The 26,035-nt window shown below is 43.9% G+C and overlaps 1 protein-coding gene across 5 annotated transcripts in view; it reads right to left on the reverse strand.

The window, feature by feature from the left end:
* Positions 1 to 17,496: 17,496 nt before the first annotated feature.
* Positions 17,497 to 26,035, reverse strand: part of RBM47 (RNA binding motif protein 47) — a 53,036-nt gene continuing 44,497 nt past the window's right edge. For 3 of the 5 annotated variants that reach the window (XM_032223740.1, XM_032223741.1, XM_032223742.1), the window contains exons 3-5: positions 21,524 to 21,739; positions 19,645 to 19,847; positions 17,497 to 18,580 (exon numbers count right to left, since the gene is read on the reverse strand). In XM_032223740.1, coding sequence (XP_032079631.1) covers positions 18,338 to 18,580; positions 19,645 to 19,847; positions 21,524 to 21,739 — 662 coding nt within the window. In that variant the 3' untranslated portion in view covers positions 17,497 to 18,337. The remainder of the gene's footprint in view (positions 18,581 to 19,644; positions 19,848 to 21,523; positions 21,740 to 26,035) is intronic. The other 2 variants (XM_032223744.1, XM_032223743.1) reach the window with 2 other exon arrangements.

Here is a 26,035-nt window from a genome sequence, read left to right on the forward strand (position 1 = left end):
TTATATTATTATTTTATATTTATTTATTTTATTTGATATTTATTTATTTATTTTATTATTTTATTATTTTATTATTTTATTATTTATTATTTATTATTTTTATATTTTATTTATGTTATTATTTTATTATATTTATTTTATTATTTATTTTATTTATTTATTATTTTATTTATTTTATTTATTTTTTTGTTTTGTTTGTTTGTTTTGTTTTTTTTATTTTATTATTTAATTCATTTTATTTATTATTTCTACATCATAGCAGCAATTAGCCTTCTCGTTTCCTTATGTTGGCGTCCAAAGTTATGTAGGAAAGACTTAAAAAATATATATATAATCTTCTTGCTGACTTTAGAGCAAATTCATGCAGTTCTCGGAAACAATTTAGAAGTGAATCACCATTGCTGCCAAGGGATTCCACCCTCCCTCCCCTCCCTCCCTCCTCTTTCTTTTTTTTCTTTTTTTCCTTACTTCATCCATCCCATCACTCATGTTTCTTTCTTTCCTTTCTCCCTATTCCTCATCCGTTCCCTCACTTCTTTTCTCTCTTGCTCTCTTCCTTCCTTCCCTCTTTCTTTATATCCTACTTTACCCTCCCCCTTATTTCTTCCTTCCTTCCATTTCCCTCCTCCCTCCTTTGTTCTTTCTTTTTTCTTTCCTCCCTCCCTCCCTCTTTCTTTCTTTCCTTCCCTCTCTCATTCTTCTTTCTTTCCATCCTCCCTCCGTCCTTTTTTTTCCTTCCTTATTCCCTCCCCCTCCTTCCTCTTTCTTTCTTTTTTCCTTTTGAATGGTCACTAAATGAACTGTCGTAGTCGAGGACTAAGTGCAGTTCTCTGAAAACAGTGTTGTGCGAAAGAAAGGAAGCCTTCGGTATGCATCATCCCAGGAACGAGCGAGGAGTTTAATACGATAAGTCATGGAATGTAATAAAAATGATCTTCAAAAGGCCACATTGTGATAGATTCAGTTTTTTATGATTTGTGATGACAGCCGTTCTGTGAAAATAAGGCCAGGCTGCCAGATATGTTAATACCCTCCCTGGAGGGACAAAATAAAATAAAAAGGCATTATTAGAGATAAGTAGAGAATCTGGGACTTATTCAACACTTCTCTCCTTCAACGCCAAAAGGGGATAAGATTTTCATTCTAGATTTCTTTTGCATGGTTTCATGCACAAAGGAAATGGTGTTCTGATCTAGGCTTCCCCAAAAAGCCCGAGGCAGATTCTTGGTCCCCAAAAAACCCCTTTTATTAAACAAATGTGAAATCCTCTCCTTCACCTTCAGCCAAGGCCTGGCAAACAGTCTTTCAAAGGTGAAGTTATGACCACAGACCTTATCTATCTTGGAAAGCTGCCATGTAATATTTTCCCAAATGAGGTGCTGTGCAAGGAAAGGCTGGGCACAGAGTCTCTGAGATTCACGGACAGATCTTCACACTCCTGAAACAAATCTAACAAATTGTTTCCTGCAAAAGCCCCCTCCCCTTCGCTCCTCTTTATTCCCTATAGGAGGAGCCATTCACCATCCACCTGTGGCTTTACTCCCGAGTCGGCCCTTGTTCCTTAGCTGCTCCCTTCTCCTGGCAGCTGTGCGCATAGCACACTGGGAACAGGCTCCAGCTGTTCTTCTGCCTCACTGATGTCTGACTCTGAAGGCAGTGATAACTGGCATACGGCTCTGGCCCCCTCTCTGCCTCCCACACAGAGCCCTCATCAGAGGCTTCCCCAGACTCCAGGACTGGCCCAGGTTCCTCCCCAACCTCCTCACTGTCTGAATCTGCTGCCAGCTCTGCTGGCCACTGGCGGGCCACAACAGTTGGAATGGAAGGGTTGGTGTCTGGGAAACGCTGCAAAAAATCAAGATCTTGGTCCCAGTCACACAGTCAAAGGCCACTCGCTTTTAAACAAGGTAGTCCTGAACTTACAACTGCTATTCTATTCTGTTCTGTTTTTCCATATTCTATCTATTCTTTCCATATTCTGTTCTGTTCTTTTCATATCTATTCTATTCTTCCCATATTCTATTCTATTCTGTTCTGTTTTCATATTCTATTCTGTTCTGTTCTATGCTATTCTATTCTTTTCATATTTCTCTTCTGTTCTGTACTGTTCTGTTTATTCTCTTTCCATGTCTGTTCTATTCTATTTTTCATATTTCTGTTCTGTTCTGTACTGTTCTTTATATTCTATTCTATTCTTTCCATATTCTGTTCTGTTCTATTATATTCTTTCCATATTCTTTCCATATTCTATTCTGTTCTGTTCTGTTCTTTCTATATTCCATTCCAATTCCAATTCCAATTCCAATTCCATTCTAATTCTAACTCTAATCTACTAATCTTCTGTCTGGGGAATGGAATTCTGGGAGTTGAAGTCCTTCTACCTTCAAGGTTGAAACAGATCTAAGGGTCAACGCTTACAGGTCACCAAACACCAGCCTTCCTCTGGAATCCTTCTACAAAATGCAAACCCTCACAGCGGCAGAAGGTGGCGCCCTCCATCCACGTGGCTCGGAGAACCTCATTTTCCCCTTCAGCTGGCACATTTCGCAAGCCTAATTAAAAACCTTTGTGGTGCTTTCCCCTTTGCTCCGCTTTTACTCGCCTTCTTGAAAACATGTGCTCTTTTTTGGGAGGGGGGTGACGTGTGTGTGTGTGTGTGTGTCTAATAAAGTGTTATCCTATTCTGGGTTCTGTCCGCCTTTGTTCTGGACCAACAAATCTATTCTGATTTTCTTCATGTAGTGGTAGTTTTATGGAAGAGCACTGAATCTCGAAGCTTCCACTGAGGGGTGGGGTTCAAAAATTTTAGCAACCGGTTGCCTGCCTGGTTGTAAGATGGGATGTGGCCTACTCAGCCTCATGCACCACGGCAGAGGGGGAGGGATTTTCGCCCTCCCTAGGCTCCGGAGGCTTTCCTTGAGTCTCTAGGAGAGTGAAAACGGCCTCCCCCGGGCTACGGAGGATGGAAATTGGCCCGTTTCCGGACCCCCGTGTGTGCTGTGTGTCTGCCTCCCATAGCCTCCATGGGCCCTGCGCTTACCTGGCATGAAACAGGTAGCATGGAGAGTCCTGGGAGGGGGGGAGGGTGGGCGCGGCCATCTGGTGCCAGTTCGGTGCACGCAAAAATTTTGCGTGGGAGCACTCGCTTTGCTCACCTGAACGCCAGACACGCACTCTTCACATTTGCACGTACATATGTCTGTGCATGCGCAAAACATGTAAAAATGAAAAAAATACATTCGTGCATGCGCAGAACTGAAATCAAGATGGTGGCCGTAGGAGAATCAGTTTGGAGGCGTGGCAGGCCTGGGATCTTGGTTCCAGCGACCCAGGGCACCAAACTGCTACCGGTTCGGCTGAACCGGTCAGAACCAGTAGGAACCTACCACTGACTTGGTCTTTGCAACATCCGGTTCCCCTGAACCGATTCGAACCGGCTGAATCCTACCCCTGCTTCCACTTAACATTTGTGCTAAAGTTCTCAAAGAAGGTTTTTCCTGAAACCGTGAAGGCGATCAGGGTCAGCCATGCTTTGACTTCAGTATGCAGGGTAGGTGAAAGATTGCAGCCCCTGTTATGTGTCTTAAATATTTTTGGGGTCGGTTAATGATCCCGTAATCTTTTGCGAGGTGGAGTCTAGGCAACTGAATGCAGCTGAGTGTTTCCTGGCCAGATGCCCTTCCTGTTGCAAATGCGGAGTTCACAGCAGATATATTCTCATTGTGCCCAGAGAGAGAAATATCTGCCTCTACCTAGGATTAAACTCACAGCCTCCTGATTGTGAGTGCTCCATCTCTAGGCCACCACACCAGTTGTGTGTTGGTCTTAAATCTTCCCTCTTATTTCATTCAATCAATCAGAATAGAGCTAGAAGGGACCTTGGCCAACCTTCTAGTCCAACCCACTGCTCAAGCTGGAGACCCCATACAATTTCAGACAGGTCTCTTCTTAAAGACTTCCAGTGTTGGAGCAGCCCAACTTCTGAAGGCAACTTCTGTTCCACGGGTTGATTGCCCTCACTGTTAGGAAATTTCCCCTTCGTTCTAGGTTGAATCTCTCCTTGGTTGGTTTCCATCTACTGCTTCTTGTCCTGCCCTTCTGGTGCTTTGGAACATAAGTTGGCAATTTAAATAACCACCACTTCCCCCTTGGCTATTTCTCTCGGTCTTGATATTGAGTTACACCCTCAAATGTTAAAGTCCTCCAGCAAGCAAAGTTGATGAGACTTTAGACTTTGTTCTCCTCAAGATACAGTAACTTATTCTGGTTTCCCCAGTTAAAGTTCTACCTTGGGATCAACCTTTGGCACTTGGTGCACCAGGCCTCGGGGAAGTATAAGATCTCAATTCCTTTGGAAGATCTTGTCACCCCCCCACGGGACATCTTAGTCCTTGTTCTGCCCATTTTGTGCTTCCCCTGAAGACGCTCATCCCAGAGAATAATCAAACCTTGCATTGCTGCACTAAGCCAACTTTCAGTTCTGAACAAGCTGCCAAGTCCTCGGAAACCATCATTCAATTTTGTTGTTCTCTCTCTCTCTCTCTCCCCTCCCCTCTCCCTCTCCCTCCCCTCCCTCCCTCTCCCCCCTCCCCTCCCTCTCCCTCCCTTCCTCCCTTCCTCCCTCCCTCTCTTTCTGTTCTCTCTCTGTGTCTGTCTCTCTCTCTCTGAGTCTGTGTGTCTCTGTCTCTGTCTCTCGTCCTGTCTCTCTCTCTCTCTCCCTCTCCCCCTCTCCCTCTCCTCTCCCTCCCTTCCTCCCTTCCTCTCTCCCTCTCCCTCTCTTTCTGTTCTCTCTCTGTGTCTGTCTCTCTCTCTCTGAGTCTGTGTGTCTCTGTCTCTCATCCTGTTCTCTCTCTGTGTGTGTATGTGTATGTGTCTCTCTCTGTGTGTCTCTGTCTCTTTCCTCTCTCTTTCTCTCTCTCTCTCTCTGTTTCTGTCTCTCAGTGTCTCTGTGTTTCTGTCACTGGTGTATGTCTCTGCCTCTTTCTCTGTCTCTCTCTCTCTCTGTTTTTTTTCTCTCTGTGTTTTTGTGTGTGTGTGTGTGTGTGTGTGTGTGTTTCTCTCTCTGTGTCTCTCCCTGTCTGTCTCGTTCTCTGTCTCTGTCTGTCTGTCTGTCTGTCTGTCTCTCTGTGTGTTCTCTCTGTCTCTCTCTCTGTTTCTGTTTCTCTCTGTCTCTCTGTCTCTCTGTCACTCTCTTTTTCTCTCTGTCTCTCTTTCTCTGTCTCTCTGTCACTCTCTTTTTCTCTCTTTTTCTCCCTGTCTCTGTCTCTCTGTCCTTCCCTCTTCTCACTGGGTAAACAGAGTCTTCAATGATGGCATCAATCAGCTTCTTTTCTTCGGAAAAGCAAAAAAAAGTTCACCCCTACTCCAACATTGCAACACAGCAGCAGCCATGAGGTGACCCCCGCTCGCCGCTCCTGCACCTGAAAAATAATAACACCTCCCCAAAAATAAGGCCAAGTGCTTATTTCGGAGGGGCAAAAGAAAATAAGACCCTGTCTTAATTTCGGGGAAGCACGATTATCCAGCAATAACCCAATTAAAAGAAGCAATTATTCAATCTCGGTTTGACATTATAACAGCTGCAGAACTAAAAGACTTGGTTCACTCCATGGGGAAATGTTGTAAGGCCCTAATGTATGCTAAAGGTAACCCAACTAAGGATTAACTGACATGATAATAATTTTGTATGTCTTGTTTTTTCCTACGTGTTTCACTTTCCTTCTTTATAGCTGCTATACTATTAGCAAATCCTTCATAAAAGTTATTGCCAACTTGAAGTTGTGTCAACTTCAACTCTCAGAATTCCCCAGCCAGAATTAATTAATAATTATATTAGAATATTAGAATTTAGAATTATTAGAATTATTAGAATTATTAGAATTATTAGAATTATTAGAATTATTAGAATTAGAAAGAATTGGGATTAGGATGAGAATTAGAATTATTAGAATTAGAATTATTAGAATTATTAGAATTATTAGAATGATTGGAATTATTAGAATTATTAGAATTAGAATACAATACAATACAATACAGTAGTGGCCAAAGTTGTGGAAACCTTTTGGGGAAAACGTATTTTTGAAGTTTGATGGCTAATAACACCACTTTTTTTGGAGTGGTACCATACAATTATATATCGATGGAAAGGTAATTTAATCAAGAATGTAATGCAACAAAGTTTGTTCAAGTACCTGTATTCTATGAAAAGGTATACCAAATATAGCCAGCAATAAAAACCAGTTAATAGAAGCAATCATTCAATCTTGGTTTGACATTATAACAGCTGCAGAACTAAAAGACTTGGTCCACTCCATGGGAAAATGTTGTAAGGCCGTAATTCATGCTAAACGTTACCCAACTGATTAACGAAATGGTGATAGTTTTTGTGTATCTCGTTTTTTTTCTGTTTCACTTTCTTTCTGTATAACTGCTATTCTAATAGCAAATCCTTCATAAAGTTATCGCATTACAATACAATAAAATAGCAGAGTTGGAAGGGACCTTGGAGGTCTTCTAGTCCATCCCCTGCCTAGGCAGGAAACCTTATACCGTTTCAGACAAATGGCTATCCAACATCTTCTTAAAGACTTGCAGTGTTGGGGCATTCACAACTTCTGGAGGAAAGCTGTTCCACTGATTAATTGTTCTAACTGTCAAGAAATTTATTCTCAGTTCAAGTTACTTCTCTCCTTGATTAGTTTCCACCTTGCTTCTTGTCCTACCTTCAGGTGCTTTGGAGAATAGCTTGACTCCTTCTTCTTTGTGGCAACCCTGAGATACTGGAAGACTGCCATCATGTCTCCACTAGTCCTTCTTTCTATTAAACTAGACATCCCAGTTCCTGCAACTGTTCTTCATATGTTTTAGTCATATGTTTACATTCTTGATTAAATGATCTTTCCATTGATCTATAATTTTATGGTACTACTCCAAAAAAAAGGGGGGGGGTGTTATTAGCCATCAAACCTCAAAAATACTGTATATTTTTCCCAAAAGGTTTCCACAATTTGGCCACGGTTGTGGTCAGCTGGCGGCATCATCAAACTCCTTCAAAATCTTGGTCATTGCATTGCTCTTCTGGCTTATCCAAAACATTTCGCAGAGTGGGTAGTTCTCGTGTTATCAAGAAACTACACTGTGTACAACATCCTCCCGCCCATCAAGCCGAGACCAACAATACACTCCATTGTTAAGCTACACAAACCTCATCCTCCTGAGATTCTCTTTCATCTTAAGCTTTCATGAAGCTGGCCAGAAGGCCAACTTATGCGAGAAAGACTTTCCTGAAAAGATTGCCTTAAATTCATACTTCAGCTCAGCTAGATAGGCAGTTCCTCGCCTTATGACCAAACTTTTTGCGCGCACCGGACCAGTAGTAATGCGGGAACAACCCACCTCTGGATTGCATGCCCCTGGGACATGGCAACCGTCATACATTTGCATTGGTTGCCGAATGTCTGAATTCGGATGTGATGAGGATGCCGCAATGGTCGTTAAGTGTGAAAAGCAGCCCTAAGTCCCTTTTTTAGTGCCTTTGAATGGTCACTAAATGAATTGTTGTAAGTCGAGGTCTACATGTATTTCCAGGTTCCGTACCAGCTCTGTATTTTACACCTTCCTTTGCCATCTAGTTCGCAAAAGAATTACCGTATTTTTCGGAGTATAAGACACACTTCCCCTAAAAGAGGGTGAAAATTTGGGTGTGTCTTATAACCTAAGTATCCCGCCCACCCTTTGGCCTCTGCCTCCCAGCAATTTGCCTCCTTGCAGCAAACAGCAAACAGCCGGTTCAGTTTCAGCTTCAGCACAGCTGATTAGCACAAGCAGCTGATTGTTGGTTGGACCGGCCTCCCGACGATCAGCTGTTTCAGGCTGCAGGGATTGTCATGACTATTGCTGCCTCCACGTGGCCCATTTTTTGCCTCCGCATCTGTTTTCAGCCTCCACACCAGTGGTGGGTTCCTACTGGTTCGGACCTTTTTGGCGGAACCGTTAGTGGTATAGCAGCTGGGTAACTGGAACCAGCAGCGACCCAGGCCTGCCACACTCCCAAACCAATTTCCCGGTCTTCTTGCTGTCGCCAGCATGTTTCTACGCATGTGCAGAACAATTAACTATGCATGCGCAGCAATGGGGTACGTATGGGCTGAAAACAGGGCGCGTGGAGGTGGCAATAGGCAATGACAATCCCTGCAGCCTGAAACAGCTGATGGTCGGGAGGCTGATCCAACCAACAATCAGCTGCTTGTTCTAATCAGGCTGTGCTGAAGCTGAAACTGAAATGGGCTGTTCGCTGCAAGGAGGCAAAATTTGTTTCCTTCCCAAAAGCTAGGTACGTCTTATACTTCAGAGCGTCTTATATTCCGAAAATACGGTACTTTTGCACACAAAAAAAATTAAAATTAAAAATTTTTCTTCCAGGCATAGGTCCAAGACTATCTGTTCAAATTGGTTTCTTTTAAATGATTTGTTTAACTATCATTATCAGAAAGGGCGTGGGAGCAACTCGGAGAAAGGCGTGAAGTGAAAACCCTGAAATCAAAGGTCAGAAGGAGAAGGTTATATCTAGCTACCTTTTGTTAGGCCTGGGATACCGAAAGCAAGGCCAAACTTACAAGGAAGCAAAGAGAGAGAGGGAAACTTTGTGTACTCCGAGGTGTGCAACTTTTGGATGACTTTCTCTTGCACCCATCCTGATTATGAAGTGAAGTAAACATCAGCATAGAACAAAAAAACAGCTTGCCACTGATTTCACACCTTTCGTACACTTCCACAAACAAAAGCAGTCCCTTACACACACACACACAGTCTCTCTCTCTGTGTGTCTCTGTCTGTCTGTCTCTGTCTCTTTGTGCTCTCTATGTCTCTCTTTGTCTCTATCTCTTCTCTCTGACTATCTCTGCATGCGTCTCTGTCTCTCTGTCTGTCTGTCTTCACTGTGTGTGTGTGTGTGTGTGTCTCTGTCTCTCTTTGTGTCTCTCTATGTCTCTCTGTGTCTGTCTCTTTCTCTCTGACTATCTCTGTGTGTGTCTCTGTCTCTCGTCTCTCTGTCTTTCACTGTGTGTGTGTGGTGTGTCTGTCTCTCTTTGTGTCTCTCTGTCTCCTGTGTCTGTCTCTCTTTCCTCTGACTATCTCTGTGTCTGTCTCTCTGTCTCTCTGTCTGTCTTTCACTGTGTGTCTCTCTGTTTCTCTCTTGTTTCTCTCTCTCTATGTCTCTCTCTCTGTTTCTCTATTTCTCTCTCTTGTTTCTCTCTCTCTCTACGTCTCTCTCTGTTCTCTCTCTCTTCTATGTCTCTCTCTCTGTTCTCTATTTCTCTCTCTTGTTTCTCTCTCTCTATAGTCTCTCTCTGTTTCTCTCTTCTTCTATGTCTCTCTGTTTCTCTATTTCTCTCTCTCTCTGTTTTCTCTCTCTATGTCTCTCTCTGTTTCTCTCTCTCTCTAGTCTCTCTCTCTGTTTCTATTTTCTCTCTCTCTGTTTCTCTCTCTGTCTCTCTCTGTTTCTCTTCTCTCTATGTCTCTCTCTCGTTTCTCTATTTCTCCTCTGTTTCTCTTCTCTAGTCTCTCTCTGTTTCTCTCTCTCTCTCTATGTCTCTCTCTGTTCTATTCTCTCTCTCTCTGTTCTCTCTTCTATGTCTCTCTCTCTATGTCTCTCTGTCTCTCTCTTCTCTCTCTCTCTATGTCTCTCTCTCTGTTCTTTCTCTGTTCTCTATCTCTCTATGTTCTCTGTTTCTCTATTTCTCTCTCTCTCTCTGTTTCTCTCTTTGTCTGTCTGTCTCTGTCTCTCTGTCTGTCTCTCTTTGTCTTTCCCTGTGTGTGTTCTCTCTGTTTCTCACTATATCTCTCTCTCTGTTCTCTCTCTGTTCATCTCTCTCTCTATGTCTCTCTCTGTTCATCTCTCTATTTCTTTTTCTCTCTCTCTCTGTTTCTCCCTTTGTCTGTCTGTCTCTGTTTCGGTCTCTGTCTCTGTCTCTCTCTCTCATTCTGCTAGTTTGTGTGTGGGTTTTGCAAACGAGCCCCTTTCAGCTGCAAAGTGCTTCCATTTCAGATTAACGAGTATTATGTGACTACCAGGAAGGAATAAAAGCAGGAAGTTAGCAAGATTAACTGAATGGAGTCCTTGGGTTCTCTGAGCTTGGCTGCTTTCTTGCAGAGGTCTCATTACCCAACTAGGTAAATCATCAGTGTTAGAAGGGAGGGGGGGTTTGCTCTCTGATTATATGCTAGTGGTTTGTCCTGCCAGCATTGGTGGTGGGAGTATCTTGGTACAGGGGTGGGTTGCTGCTGGCATTACTGGCGGTTTGGGGTGCATGGAAAAAAATTGAACCACCCACTGAACCACCCACTGCTTCCTTATTTTGATTCTGTAGCCTTTCTGCCTTATAAGCCATCTTATTTCTGCCTTTTCCTTGTAAAATAGTAGGTCATTTGGAGTCTTATCAGAGCACTGAAATCTCTCCTTGCCAATTTCCGTAGACCTAGAGAAGATTTGGTTCCACCGATTAAGTGTTCTAACTGTCAGGAAATGTCTCCTCAGTTCTAAGTTGCTTCTCTCCTTGATTGTTTCTACCCATTGCTTCTTGTTCGGCCCTCAGGTGCCCTAGAGATAGCTTAACTCCCCCTTCTTTGGGGCAACCCTTGAAATATGGGAAGACTGCTATCATGTTCCCCTGGTCCTTCTTTTCATTACATTAGACACACCCATTTCCTGCAACTGTTCTTTTTGTTTCCAGTTCTATTTGTCTGAAACTCTGCTATCCTGAATGTGAGGCAACTGGCAGTTGGAACAGTGTTCTTTCAGGTGGGGGGGGGAGGGGAGTAGATTGTCTAATTCCTTAGCATCAGAGCATGTTAATATAAGGCAACTGGCAGTTGGAACAGAGTTCTTTTCATGGGGAGGGGGAGTAGAATGTCTAATTCCTTAGCATCAGAGCATGTTAATATAAGGCAACTGGCAGTTGGAACAGAGTTCTTTTCATGTGGGGAGGGGGAGTAGAATGTCTAATTCCTTAGATCAGAGCATGTTAATATAAGGCAACTGGCAGTTGGAACAGAGTTCTTTTCAGGTGGGGAGAGGGAAATAGAACTTAACATCAGAACGTATTAATTACTGTATAAGAAATACTAATGAACTTGTGCTCATTTTGAAAAATCCTTTCTTAGCGAGCACCTAGAAGCCAAGAGGAACATGCGTGCCAAATTTCAAGTTTGTAGGCTTACGGTTCTGGAGATTTTGTGATGAGTGAGTGGATTTGGCTATATATATATATATATATATATATATATATATATATATATATATATATGTATGTATGTATGTATGTATGTATGTATGTATGTATGTATATGCTCCAACGATCTCTTAAACACACCTTCCTTGCTGGCAAAGGGTAATTGTTAAGCCTTCTTTTCTTGCTTATCACATGACCAGCCCTTATTGCAAAATGTTGAAAAACTAGTTTAAGATGGACCCGGTGCCAAATTCTGTAAATTTCCTTATTCTCTACCAGCTGCGAGGACAGGCTGGGGACAAGGAAGTTTGCTTTTCTTAGGAGGTGAATTTAAGGAGAGGGGAAAAAAAAGTAATCTGATTCCAGTTAAATAAGCTCCTTTAGAAACACTCAGATTCATCTTTTGCAATCTCAGCTGTAAAAGGGCTCAAAACAGACCAAGAACTAGAAGCTCAGGATTCACTGAAGACTTTTTTAAATGTCCCAGGCTGTGGTTTCGTTGGTCTTTTAACCATGCTAACAATCTCACATTGATGTGTCATGTAAAAAGCTTAAACCAGGATTTGTTCAACTGTGAATCTAGTCCCACCTTAGGCATGAAAGCTGATTGGATGACTTTGGGCCAATCAGCAGGAGATGGTGAGTTCTAGAACCACATCAGATATGAAAGCCGACTAGGGAACTTTGGGCCAATCACCAGGAGACGGTGAGTTCTAGTCCCACCTTAGACATGAAAGCTGACAAGGTGACTTTGGGCCAATCACCAGGGCTTATGAATTCCAGTCCCGCCTTAGCCATGAAAGCCACCTGGGTGATCATGGGCCAATCACCAGGAGATGGTGAGTTCTAGTCCCGCCATAGCTTTGAAAGCCAACTGAATGATTCCAAGCCAACCTTTCTCTCTCTCTGTCCAATCCACCTCAAAGGGTTGATGTTGTAGGAGAAATAGGGGGAGAATGGAGTAGTATCTATGTTTGCCATCTTGAGTTACCTATGGAAGTTATAAAGGTGGACAGCAATAAATAAATAATACCGGACGTGACTGAAATTCTCTTTGTAGCCTGAAGTTTGAACCCAACCCCTGTAAACCAGGGGTGAAATCCAGCAAGTTCTGACAGGTTCTGGAGAACCGGTAGTGGAAATTTTGAGTAGTTTGGAGAACCGGCAAATGCCACCTCTGGTTGGCCCCAGAGTGGGGAGGGAATGGGGATTTTGCAATATCCTTCCCAGTGGTGGGATTCAAATAATTTACCAACCAGTTCTCTGCCCTAATGACCAGCTGGGTAGGCGTGGCTCGGCAGTCATGTGATCATGTGGGCGTGGCCAAATCAATGTCACTCAGGTCGATGGGCACTTCGCCTTAGTTGTTACAATGGTAATAAGGGTTAACCGGAGAGGCAGTTTCTGTAAGCAGGGCAATAAAGATTAGGCTAGAAACAACACCAGAATGTTTCCTTCCTGCCTTCCTTACAGGATTAGCCCTTTAAAGTGGGGAAAAAACAAAAGATTTCTTCCAACAACCGGTTCTCCAAACTGTTTAGAAAGTTAACAACCAGTTCCCCCAAATAGGTGCGAACTGGCTGAATCCCACCACTGATCCTTCCCCTGCCACGCCCACCAAACCATTCCCACCCAGCCACACCACGCCCACCAAGCCACGCCCACAGAACCAGTAGTAAAAAAAAATTGAATTTCACCACTGCCTGAAACCATTTTAATTTACTTGAACGGTGGTAAAATGAATGTCTAGAAGGGAGGACAAAGGTTTTGTTAAAGAATGTCTTTATTTACTACAGACTAAGAAAGTATTTTTTAACAGAAAGCTCAACAACACATATAAAAGAACAGAAATATAGTAAAATACCAACTCTAATTCCACATTAGAAAATAAGAATATATAATATATATATATATATATATATATATATAATATATATTATATATTTCTTATTCTTATGTATATATATATATATATTCTCTCTTTTGTTCTTAACCTAAGAAAAAGAAAACTTCACATTTCAAGTCGTAACCTATCTCAGTAGTGTATCAATGAAATGGTTCAGAAATTGTTATAAAGTCCAGTCAGACTGGGTGGTGGTGGTGCTAATAAACATTTGATCAACCCCCCTCCCCAATGTCTTTTCACTGGCATCTCAGCCACAGTTCTGAGTCCCTAGGGGGAAGTGCATTTTTAAAAACTCTGCCCTGTGCTTGCTTGAGATCCACTGTTTCTTGCAGGAAGGACAAATATCCTACATAAAAAGCTCCATTTTGGCGGTCGTTATAAGGGTATTTGGGTAATTGGCACATCCTTTTTCCTTGGCGCTACTTTAAAAAAAATATATATATCCGTCATCTCTCTCTCTCGTTTTGCAAGGCGAGATCAAAAATAAAACCAGGATACACACTGGAAATCACAGCTTTATTTTCATGTCTTTAGGCATTGGTTAACAGTACTCCATTCCCCAATTAAATATACACTCCCTCCAGGGTGGGTTCTGGATTCTTTTACTGCCGGCTCACTCAGGGGTGCGTCCGTGCGCTTGACGCACATTAGGAAAAAAAATTGCTTCTGCGCATGTGCAGAAGCAAAAAAAACCCCAAGATGGCAGCATCTATGGGGAGTTACTACCCATTCGGCCGAACGCCACCCGTGGCGGGGTTTTTTTTCCCCTTCGCCTTGCGAGAGTGGCAGTGTGTGGGAAAGTAGGCACTGGTGGCATGAAGAAAAGGTGAAATATTTGAGCTGAGAGGCTTACAATCCCAGCTTAAGGCACATGAACTCTTTGGGGAAACATAAATACCAGTATTAGCAAGTAGTCCTTTGAGGTAAAGCTATCGTTCCAAGCCACAGGAGATTTTCAAGGTTATTATTATTTAAGTAAATGACAGCCGTTGGGCAGTGATGGTGAACCTTTTCAGCTCCGAGTGCCCAAACCGTAACGCCCATGCATGACCGCCGGAGTGCTGGAAACCCAAAGACCAGCTCGACGGTGTGCACATGCCTGTTTTTTTGGGACATTTTCCAGCGTGGAAAACGGCCTGAAAAAAGGCTCGGAAAACAACCTGAAAATAGCCAAAAAACCAGTCTGTTTTTTGGCCGTTTTCCAAGCCATGTTCAGGCCGTTTTCCAATGCCCACAAAGACCAGCTGGCAACGGTGCACGTGCCCACAGAGAGTAGGTTCGCCATCATGAGTGTAGGGTTTTCTGCCTAAGCCTGGGGTTGGACTAGAAGACCTCCAAGACCTCCCTTCCAATTCTACGTTCTAAAATGTGAATATTTTGGGTTAGAGTTTCAAGATCTGCTGGTGAAAGGTTATCCTAAAAGGCACCGGAATTTGTTCACTGAAATAGCAGTCACAAATCGTATCTGAACTTCACCACAGGAATTGGCCAAGAGCCAAGGTGGCGCAGTGGTTAAATGCAGCACTGCAGGCTACTGCTAGATCAGCAGGTCAGCGGTTCAAATCTCACCGGCTCAGGGTTGACTCAGCCTTCCATCCTTCCGAGGTGGGTAAAATGAGGACCCAGATTGTTGGGGGCAATATGCTGACTCTCTGTAAACCGCTTAGAGAGGCCTGAAAGGCCTATGAAGCGGTATATAAGTCTACTGCTAATTGCAGGTAGCCCTTGATTTACGACGCCTCGTTTAGCGACTGTTCTTAGTTCCTACGAACCTATTTGGGGGAGGCGGGTATTTGCAATTCAGGTCTGACATTCCAATGGCCACGCCCCCAGAGGTCACCTGACCATAACTTTACAGCCATTTCGGGCATCCCACAGTCACATGACTGCGTTCTACGTCAATTCCCCCCCCCCCCCAAAACCCAGCCTGTGCTTCCAGTTTTCAAGAAAATGTGGCTCATGGTGGATTCGCTTAATGATTGCAGAGTTTGCAAAAAAAAAGGTTGCAAAATAAGGTCGGTCACGCGATTGACTCACCTTGCAACCGTCACATAATAGGCAGGCTCCGTTATGTCGTAACTCAAGGACTACCTGTAATACACAGTCCACCCTCCCGAGTTGGGATTCTAGAAGGTTGCACTTAAAACAGCTGGGCACCCAATGAACTGCATTTACGCACTGGCTTTCAAGCCGAGTCTCCCGGTTGCAACAAGGTTTGGGGGCCACACTTCTTGGGGAATGATTGTTACCCCCCCCCCCAAATTACAAAAAATGGATTTTGGAAACGAAAAGGGGATTAAACCACATTACAAGGTAGTGTAAAAATGGGACCTTTGTTCATTTTGATCTTGATTTCTATTTTGGCCCAACCCCTGAGTGTCCCTAAAAAGCATACCGTGTTACCCCCAAAATAAGACAGGGTCTTATTTTCTTTTGAGCCCCGAAATAAGCGCTTGGCCTTATTTTCGGGGAGGTCTCATTATTTCTGAGGTGCAGGAGGCGGCGAGCGTGGTCACCTCATGGCTGCTGCTGTGTTGCAATATTTTCAGGGAGGGCTTAATTTTAGTGCATGCGCTCCAAAGCCCGATTGGACTTATTATCTGGGAAGGTTTTATTTTTGGGGAAAACAGGGTACAAAGACACCCCAAAATACCTATGGAAAAATGGCCTCTGCAGCTGCAGGATATTTGGAAAATGGTGGAAGCAGAATCAATCAAAACCAAGTTAAACAAAATACAATTACTTTATCTGATCTCCCAAGGCTGACCCTAGCTTGCTCAAAAACTATAATTTAGATAGAATGTCTGTAGAAATTCTCAGTCATCCAGGTCATGGTTGGTCCAAGGTGCTTTTCTTGGTCTTCCTTGAAGATGTTGGCTTCTCATCCAAGAAGATTTTCGATTCTGAAACTGAAGAAGCTTCTTGGAGGAGAAGCAAATGTCTTCAAGGGAGAACAAAGGCAACAATATCAATAGCAATAGCAGTTAGACTTATTACCGCTTCATAGGGTTTCAGCCCCTCTAAGCGGTTTACAGAGTCAGCATATCGCCCCCACAGTCTGGGTCCTCATTCACCCACCTCGGAAGGATGGAAGGCTGAGTCAACCTTGAGCCGGTGAGATTTGAACCGCCGAACTGCAGATAGCAGTCAGCTGAAGTGGCCTGCAGTGCTGCACTCTAACCACTGCACCACCTTGGCTCACAAAAAGTTGCCCTTTGAGAAAGCACCGTTGCGGTGACTGATTTAGAAGCTACCCTTGATGTGTCTCTCCTTTAAGGCCTATTTGATCTGGAAATGCCGGCTTTGGATAAATACACATTTAGGAGCTGATGATGATATTCTATTTTACGGAGAGCCCTTTCATTCTTGCATTCAGTTTTTAAAGCTAGGAATGAAGTCAGAGTTAGAAGAATCAGAAGAATTAAAAGAATGCTGGCTGGGGCATTCTGGGAGTTGAAGTCGACCAGGTGCTAGTCGTTACTTATAAAGCCCTACTTGGCATCGGACCTGGGTACCTGAGAGACCGCCTCCTGCCAATTACCTCCCATAGACCGATCAGATCGCACAGACCAGGCCTCCTCCGGATCCCATCTGCCAGCCAATGTCGGCTGGCGACTCCCGGGGAGCCTTCTCTGTTGCAGCTCCAGCCCTCTGGAACGAGCTCCCCGTGGAGATCCGGACCCTTACTACCCTCCCCCTTCCGCAAAGCCACGAAGATCTGGCTGTTCAGGCGGGCTGGGGGCTGTTGAAATAGCCAGCCCCACGGGAACTATGAATGTTTGTATTTTAAATTGTTGTTTGTCTATTTGTCTATTTATCCCCTTCCTTATTGTAAGCCGCCCGGTCCTTCGGGAGTGGGTGGCATTCAAGACCAATAAAACTAAACTAAACTAAACTACTCATCTTAAAATTGCTGCGGTTAAGCCAGATAAAATGAGTGCTGTTTTCACATGGATGAAAAGTTTCAGGACCTTTTTTTCTTTAAAGCCATTGAAAGAGAATGGCTAAATAAACCATGATTCTATGCTTGAATAAACCCCTGAGCTTCAGGATAGGACAGGACCAAATGTCTAATATTTCCAATGTCAAAGTAACCATGCTCGAAAAACAAATGAATCTACAGCTAGGTGGCTTTCGATTGTCAACAATCAAAGCCCTCTCAAAGTTCACATATTGTGGGTTGCTGTTTTTATTATCATCCTAGGAGTATCAACCTTTGTAATAAATGAAGGAAAAATGATATTTTTTCTTAAGACACCAATGACTTATTTCACTGAGGGTGAAAATGAAAAAAAGAAAGAAAAAGAACCTGACTCTCTAAGACTAGAGAATGCAAAATAAAATTAGCCTTAACATTAAATATCGTTTTAACAAGATCTGGTATTTAATGGGAGGTCTCTACAAGACACTTGTGCCTCTAGATCACACCGAAATCTCATAATGCAGAGGTCTCAATAATTTTCAAATTGCACTTTCCAGTTTCACTTCTTAAATAAAACACACATTTGTAAGTCTGTCTGTCTACCTATCTACCTATCTACTACTACCTACCTACTATCTAGTATCCATCTATATATCTCTTTTTTTAAAAAAAATCTCTTGCATTATGGTTTAAATATCGAATATAGTCTTCAAAATATATTGCTTTAAAAAACTTTCCCCCTATCCACTTAAGGCTCACTTTTTTTTAATATTTACTTGATATATTATTCAAGGCCCTACAAAATAGACAATTCTGGAGTGCAGGACTTAACTAAAAAAAATAACCTTCATAGCACAAACGCAGCGAAAATAAAACGGCTAAAAAGGAAAGAAAGAAAGAAAAAAAAAAAAAAAAAAAAAGAAAGAAAGAAAGAAAGACTCTACAACGGAATATAAACCTGTAAGGGGAAGCACAGCTTTCAAAAACCAGCCATGTTAGAAATGTAGGAATTCGCATCGCGTTTTTTTTCCTCTTTCCTTTCTTAAAATAAAAAACCCCAAAAACCCGATAGGCCTACAAAGTTAGTAAAAACTTCATCTGTATAAAAGATTTCAAACATGATGCTGTGTCGGTGAGAAATTTCACGTTCAGGTTTTTATCCTCTGTTTACTGACATCCAAGCATGAAATTCTACAGTAGGTTTTTCTTCATAAATAGTAAAATGTTCCTTCAGCTTCGACCAGCCGTGACACCCCCACCCCAACCCTTGGCCAGCAAGTCTCAGTAGGTTTGATAGACATCATGGATGGGGATTTGAATGGCGGTAGCTGGAAATGCTTGCGGGATGTACCCCGCGTATCCTCCATAAGCGGCGGCGGCGGCAGCCGCGTTCTTCTGTAGTGTGGCAATTGTGGTGGCAGTCGCAGGAGCCGCGAAGGGAATGTAACCTGCGCCGTAGATTCCCGCGGCTGGAATTCTCTGCATACTAGGTGCCATGGCGTACACGGGAGTTATCGGACGGCCCTGCCGGAGAGAGCATTCAAGAGTTCAATCCCGCCACCATCTGTAAAGGAACTAGATTTCCCCTAAGGGTGTCAGAAAACCAAGGTTCGATCCCAGGGAGAGGCAGATATTTCTCTCTCTGGGCACAACGAGAATATATCTGCTGAACAAAACTCCACATTGGCAACAGGAAGGGCATCTGGTCAAATAAACATTCTGCTAGCTCCACTTAGTTGCCCAGGCTCCACCCTGCAAGGGATTATCATGTTGTTAAAAGACATGATGACAGAAAACCAAGGTGGCAGCCATAACAAAATGGTGAAACCTCCAATTGTAGTTTCTATATTCAAATATCTGCCTACTACTGTGTTTCCCTGAAAATAAGACAGGGTCTTATTTTCTTTTGCCCCTCCGAAATAAGCACTTGGCCTTATTTTCGGGGAGGTCTTATTATTTTTGAGGTACAGGAGGCAGCGAGCGTGGTCACTTCATGGATGCTGCTGTGTTGCAATATTTTCTGCCTTATTTTCAAGGGAGGGCTTATTTTAGCGCATGTGCTCAAAAGCCCAATTGGGCTTATTAACCGGGGAGGTCTTATTTTCAGGGAAACAAGGTACAGGTAGACCTGGTCTCACAATGATTCATTTAGTGACCATCCAAAGTTACAACAGTGAAGAAGTGCCTTGTGGCCAGTTTTCACACAAGCACCGTTGCATGGTGCCATGATTAAAATTCGGATGTTTGGCAACGGGCTCATATTTATGACGGTCGTAGTGTCCCCTTTTTACGACCTTCTGACCAGCAAAGTAAGGGGGATGTCAGGTTGCGCTTCACAGCCGGGAACAATTTAACAACGGCCGTGATTCACTTAACAAATGTAGCAAGGAAAGCCGTAAAATGAGGCCAAACTCACTTAACAAATTTCTCACTTAGCAACATAAACGTTGGACCCCACTGTGGTTGTAAGTCGAGGACTACCTGTATTTGCAAGGCAAGAGGTCTCCTTCTCTTAATGTGTTCTCTTACTCGCAGGAATAGAAAGGGCTGGTATTTCTACACCTTCTTGAAAGGCTTAAGAAACATACCTGGAAAGGAGGCGGGGTGGACACCGCAGGTATGACAGCACCTGTTGCCACTGCAGCGGCCGCGGCGGCGCTGGCTGGATCCTGCTGGACGCTGATAGGACTGATGATATGTTCCATTGCATGGATCTTCCCATCATCAATCACCTTGGTGGCTGGTGTGGCTTGGAACATGGAATATTGGGTTCCAATGGTTGGAATTGCCACTGCAACAGATCAAGGAGTCGGGTGAGGATGGGCCTTAACATATCAGCTTTCAATCTACAGCGGAAGTCCACCTTGGAAGGTCTCCTGCCCTGGAATCAAGCTTTAGTGATCAGGTCAAGGTCCTTTTGGGGTCAATGTGATGCAAGAATCATTCTGGACCCTCTCTTGGGTGCAAGTAATAAATCTTCTGCTAGGCGCACTCCAGTGGTGGGTTCCGGATCCCGTTGCAACTGGTATGGTGCAAAAATGATCCCCCAGCCCTGTTTTTGACCCCCCACACACACACCAGTTTTTGCTGTGCGATGTGTAATCGTTGCAATTTTTTTAAAAAAAACTATATTTTAGTATTTTTTACTACTGGTTCTGTGAACCAGTAGCATTTTTTACTACTGGTTCGGGCGAACCGGCCCAACTGATAGCATTTCATCCCTGCTTGTACCCCTTCAACCAGAGGGTCCAGCAGCATGAGAGGACCAACCCAATTTTCTTTAAATCCTTTCCCATCGTCTTTTTCTCACCCTAAGAATCATATTTCATACTTCATCAAGCAGCATTGAGTTTCTGGGTGTGCAGCTAACAAGTAGGCTGGCTTGGTCACCCAACAGTGAGACACTGTGAAACGGGCACAGCAACTCCCACATTTTCTGCATCGCATGAGAAAAGTACATCTTCCTTCCCCTGTCCTCACCACTTTCTATAGAGAGCATCCTATTATACCTCATTACAGTCGGGATTGGAAGCCTTACTGATTTAGACAGGAAGGCAGTTCAGAGAGTGGTGAGGACAGCAGAAAAGATTATTGGCAGTTCACTCACTTCTAACCAAGACATGGCATAGAAGCGATGCTCGAGCAAAGTTGGCAAGATTGTCTGGGATGCTACATGTCCCTTTCATGCCATTTTCCTTGTTCCTTTCTAGGAGGTGGTATCTGAAGCAGAACATCCAAATTCAGCCACAGTTTTGTTCCATCCAAAATTCACATTTTGTTCAACCTTGTGGACACTCAAGCGTCCTCTTTCCGATACGTATTAAAGGTGGACGGCGATTAAATATATAGTATTTATATGTACGGAATATATATATCTATATTCAAAAATTTTAGCAAGTGGTTCCCTGCCTGGTTGCTTGGCGGGGGCCATGGTGGGTGTGGCCTAGTCAGCCTCCTGCACCATGATGGTGCAGGAGGCCCACCCGAGGCTGTAAACGGGCCAGTTTCCAGCCTCCCTGAACTTCTGGTAGGGCCGTTTTTTTACCCTCCCCAAGCCTCCAAGTGTACCCTACATGTACCTATATCCAAAACAGGCTGCATGGAGACTCCTGGGAAGGGCGCAAAGATGCGTTCCTACCGGTTCAGACCGGTTCGGTTGAGTAGGTAATAACTCGGCCTGCCACACCCCCAAACCAGTTCTATCAGCGCTGCCATAGGTCCCGCCATCTTGTTTTTTCTTCTGCGTATGCGCAGAAGCATTTTTTTTACTACTGTTACATGCGCGCATAGCACACATCAAGCAAGCGCGCCCCTGAGCAAACCGGCAGCAGCAGAAGCCGGAACTCACCCCTGGAGGGGAGGGGCGGGGCCAGCCAGGAAGGGGATTTGCGGGTTCTCCAAACTGCACAGAATCTGTAACATATCCAATAGTAAAAAAGTGACAGTAAAGATAATCTATCTACTGACCTGTTCCAGGTTTCATTGCCATGGGGCTGACGGTAGACAATTCCAGATTGGGCATCATCTCGTAGCCTTTTTCTTGCTGTTTCCCTTTCCCTTCGTGGTATCTGCTATAGATGCCGCGGCCTGCGGAGTAACCCCCCAGGTAGGATCCTCTCGGGCCAGGCACACGGTTGCCTGCTGTGCCCCGTCCTCTGCCTCTAACGCTGCCTGCTTGTAAGTCAAATAAAAGATAAAAACAAATAAAAATGGCAAACAGGTAAGTTACACTTGGAACCAGCCCAAAAAGGCGACTAAAACGTAAGACGAGGAAGGGGGGGGGGGGAAGAAAAGATGTTGCAAAGCTCAGAAAACATGCTGCCCCCTTCCTAATATGGAGCTCGACCTCCAGGAATTGCAAAGGTTTGGAAAATACTATTATGTTTTTTCGGTGTGTGCGTGTGTGATATTCTCTAGTTCCCATGCTCTAGAACCGGGCTCTTCACACTTGGCAAATTTAAGACTTGGGGACTTCAACTCCCAGAACTCCCCAGCCAGCATGATTGGTCACTTCCTGTCATATAGTGTTACTTATAGATCTGGATTCTTAAAGCCTTATTTAGTTATTCTCACGAGTAACCGGCTGGGGAATTCTGGGAGTTGAAGTCCGCAAGTTTTAAGGTTGCCCCCTTTAAAGACACCCCTAGAACTTAATTTTGCAGAATAAATCTCATGACAACTCAGGAGGGCGCAGACCCAACCTTGGCAACTTTAAGAGGGGTAGGAGCTGGTTGGGGATTTGGAGCCTACACAACATTGTTGAGGTCTAGAAACACTATTCTAGAAAGTTCAGAAAGTTCAGAAGGGGGGGAGGGCGGGGCCAGCCAGGAAGGGGATTTGAGGGTTCTCCAAACTGCACAGAATCTGTAATATATCCAATAGTACCAAACTTGGGAGCGGAAGGGAGAACACGCTATGTTCCAAAGAAGTCTGATCTATACCGGCGGGTGCTTTGAATCCCCTCGTATAAAGGAATGTGGGAAAGACCTTGAGAGTGGGAGTCAAGAGAAGACACAGCTACAGTTGTGGCCAAAATTGTGGAAACCTTTTGGGAACGTGTGCAGTATTTTTTGAGGTTTGATAGCTAATAACACCACTCTTCTTTTGGAGTAGCACCATAAAATTATATATCAATGGAAAGATAATTTAATCAAGAACGTAATGCAATAAAGTTTAGGGAGGATTTGCTATTAGAATAGCAGTTATAAAGAAGAAAAGTGAACACGTAGAAAAAAAACGAGATATACAAAAACTATCACCATAGAAAAAATGAGATATACAAAAACGATCACCATGTCAGTTAACACTTAGTTGGGTAACCTTTAGCATGAATTACGGCCTTACACCATCTTCCCAATGAGTGAACCAAGTCTTTTAGTTCAAATGCAGCTGTTATAATGTGAAACCAAGATTGAGGGATTGCTTCTACTAACTGAATTTTATTGCTGGCTATATTTGGCTACCTTTTCATAGAATACAGGCACTTGAACAAACTTCGTTGCATTACATTCTTGATTAAATTACCTTATTGATATATAATTTTATGGTACCACTCCAAAAAAAAGGAAAAGTGGTGTTATTAGCCATCAAACCTCAAAAAATACTTTTCCCAAAAGGTTTTGGCCACTACTGTAGAAATAGCCGGAGAAGGTGTATTCCACCGCCGAAGCTCAAAGGGAAGCTCAGAAGTGCTCAGACTGGAAACGTGATGGCGGGAGAGTTGCTCTTCCTAATAAGGCGACCTCCCTCTTGCAAATCTGTAAGTACAGGTACTCCTCGTCTTACAACAGCTCATTTAGCGACCGTTCAAAGTTGGTGTTGTGGCCCAGCAGGAGCCGTTGGAGCTGCAAACAGACTTCGATATCGAGGGGCTCTATGAGTCGGCTCTGGAAGATGTGGAGGACCCTGCACAGGGTTCAGACTCCGAGCAGGGACCAGAGAGGCTTGTTGGTCACCAGGAAGCACCTGAGGCATGGAGCAGCGGTGAAAGCCAAAGGGAGTGTGCCCATGACGTCAGGCCCTGGTGCAGTGGGAGAGCTAAGGGAGTTGGTCCTGGACGCCAGGCAAAGGCGGGCAGATAAACGCCGAGAGCAACTATGCAGATACAGAAGATAATTGGGAGTCTCCTCCCAGAGAGTATATAAGGAAGACTTTGGGAGGAGGCTGTTTGCAGGATTCAACTAATATACCAACTCTGGAGAAGCTCTTATCTTGGAAGTCTGGATTGCTGCCCAGGCTTGTCAGTGGGTTAATTTACTGTGAATAAATTGTCTAGCAGTAATCTTGTCTTGGAGTGCTTCAGCGTATGGAGGGCGGGGGGGGGGGGGAGGGTCAGAACACATTGGCACCGAAAGAACGGGACTGCATAGTTACAATCTTGTAAGCTCCTTCATGGTGTGATCGACATTCAGATGCATGGAAAGCCGTTCAGATGTATGAAGCTGAAGGTCTTGTGGCTTCCTTTGGCACTTTCTGACCAGCAATGGGGAAGCAAGATTCACTTAACCCTCTTACTAATTTTCGGCTGCAGTGAAAGGTTGCAAAAAAAACGGGGCCAAACTCACTGAACAAATGTCTCACTTAACATAGAAATTTTGGATTCAATTGTAGCCGTAAGTTGAGGACTACCTATATGATTCTCTCTCCCCCCCTTTACTTCCTGAGAAACTAGGGAGAGTCTCTTCTGCATTTCTGCTCCGGTTATAGATTAAAAACTCTTATCCGATCGTCCCTTAGGTGGCCTTATCCCCTGTTCACCTTCCATGGCTGGGAATACTCGTAGTATTCCATGATGCCATCAAGTTTAGGTCCGTTTTTTTCCCCTTTAGTTCCTATCTACAGTCTAGCTTGGTTTTTTTAAAAAAGATACAGAAATAAAAGCAATGCTAAAGTTGAGAAAAGCTTGCAGACATATCAAACATCCAATTTACAAACGCAGCAAAACTCATCATTTAAAAAACAACCCCTTGCTCTCTCCCTCTCTCCCTTTCTTCAACCTTCTCTCCCCCTCTCCCCCTCCCTCTCTCCTTTTCCCTCCCTCTCTCCCATTCCCTCTCTCCCTTTCTCTCTCATCTTCTCTATCCCCCCTCCCTCCCTTTCCTTTTCCCCCTCTGTCCCTCTCCTCCCCCTCCTCCCCCTCTCCCTTCCATCTCTCCTACCCTCTCCCTCTCTCCCTTTCACTCTCTTCCTCTATCCCCCTCCCTCTCCCCCTTTTCCCTATCTCTATCCCTCTCTTCCAACACACTCTCCCCTTCCCTTCCACCTCTCTCCCTTTCCCTCTCTCTATCCCTCTCTTCCACCCCTTCACCCCTCTTCCTCCCCCCCTCTCTCCTTCCCTCTCTGTCCCTCTCTTCCACACTCTTTGTCCCTCTCTCTCCCCCTCCCTTCCCCTCCCTTCCCTCCCTCTCTCTGTCCCCTTTCACCCTCTCTCCCCTCCATTTCTCTTTCCTTTCCCCTCTCTCCCTCTCTTCCCCCTCCCTCCTTGTTTCCCTTTCTCTCTCTCCCTTCCCCCCCCTTTTCATTAATTCTTACCCAAGAAGTGTTTTTGGCAAGGCAAAAACAATTGAATGGAAGGGAAACTGAAAACAGAGCAATAAAAAAATCAGCAAACAGAAAAGAAGGACAGGGGAGCGGGGGGGGGGGGAGAGACCAAGAAGAAAAAGAAGAAGAAAATGCTAAAAGAAATGATTTCCAATCTTGTGGACAGTCGTCACCTTTATATTTTATTCTCTCTTACGGGTTACGTCTTAGCTGCCTTTCTATACTCTACTCTTCCTGATTCTCAAACTCATAAATCAAATTTAAGGTGTTTTCCGCCTCCTCTTTTCAGCCAAAGAAAACTTGGACAAAATTATAAGTGCATTTTAATATATGAATTTTTTTTAAAAGGATGGGGCGGGGAGGAAGGGAATCGCTTTCATTCATCCTGCAAGGGATTTGGGACTCACAACCTATTTTGTACGTGATTTCTCAGCTCAGCTACTTTTTATTGCTACGAGACGGCAAATGCAGTTTCCCGAGCTAGCGATTGTGTTTCCTCACCTAGCAACAACTGCAATCGAAAAGGTGCACAACCTGTTTTTGTCCGCCTCCCGACCTTTTCTGACCTCAGGAAAACATTTGCAAGCAGGAAATTCATAGCCGCTTTCTTTTTCCCCTTCTTCTCTCCCTTCTTTCTTCTGCCTTTCTATAAATGCTACCTTCTGGTTTTCCTAAATGCACATTTGCCCAGAGTGCCATGGCAGCTAGGAAGACTGCACAACTTTTTAAATATACATATATATATATATATATATATATATATATATATATATATATTGTTTTAAATCGCATTTATGGACAAGCTGGACTGCCATCGCAGTTTCCCTCCCTCCCTCACTTCAAAATTAAAAAATCCCAACATCTTAGCAATAGCAATAGCAATAGCAGTTAGACTTATATACCGCTTCATAGGGCCTTTCAGCCTCTCTAAGCGGTTTA

Source organism: Thamnophis elegans, chromosome 9 (genome assembly GCF_009769535.1).
Source record: "Thamnophis elegans isolate rThaEle1 chromosome 9, rThaEle1.pri, whole genome shotgun sequence".
Taxonomy (NCBI): Eukaryota; Metazoa; Chordata; class Lepidosauria; order Squamata; family Colubridae; genus Thamnophis; species Thamnophis elegans.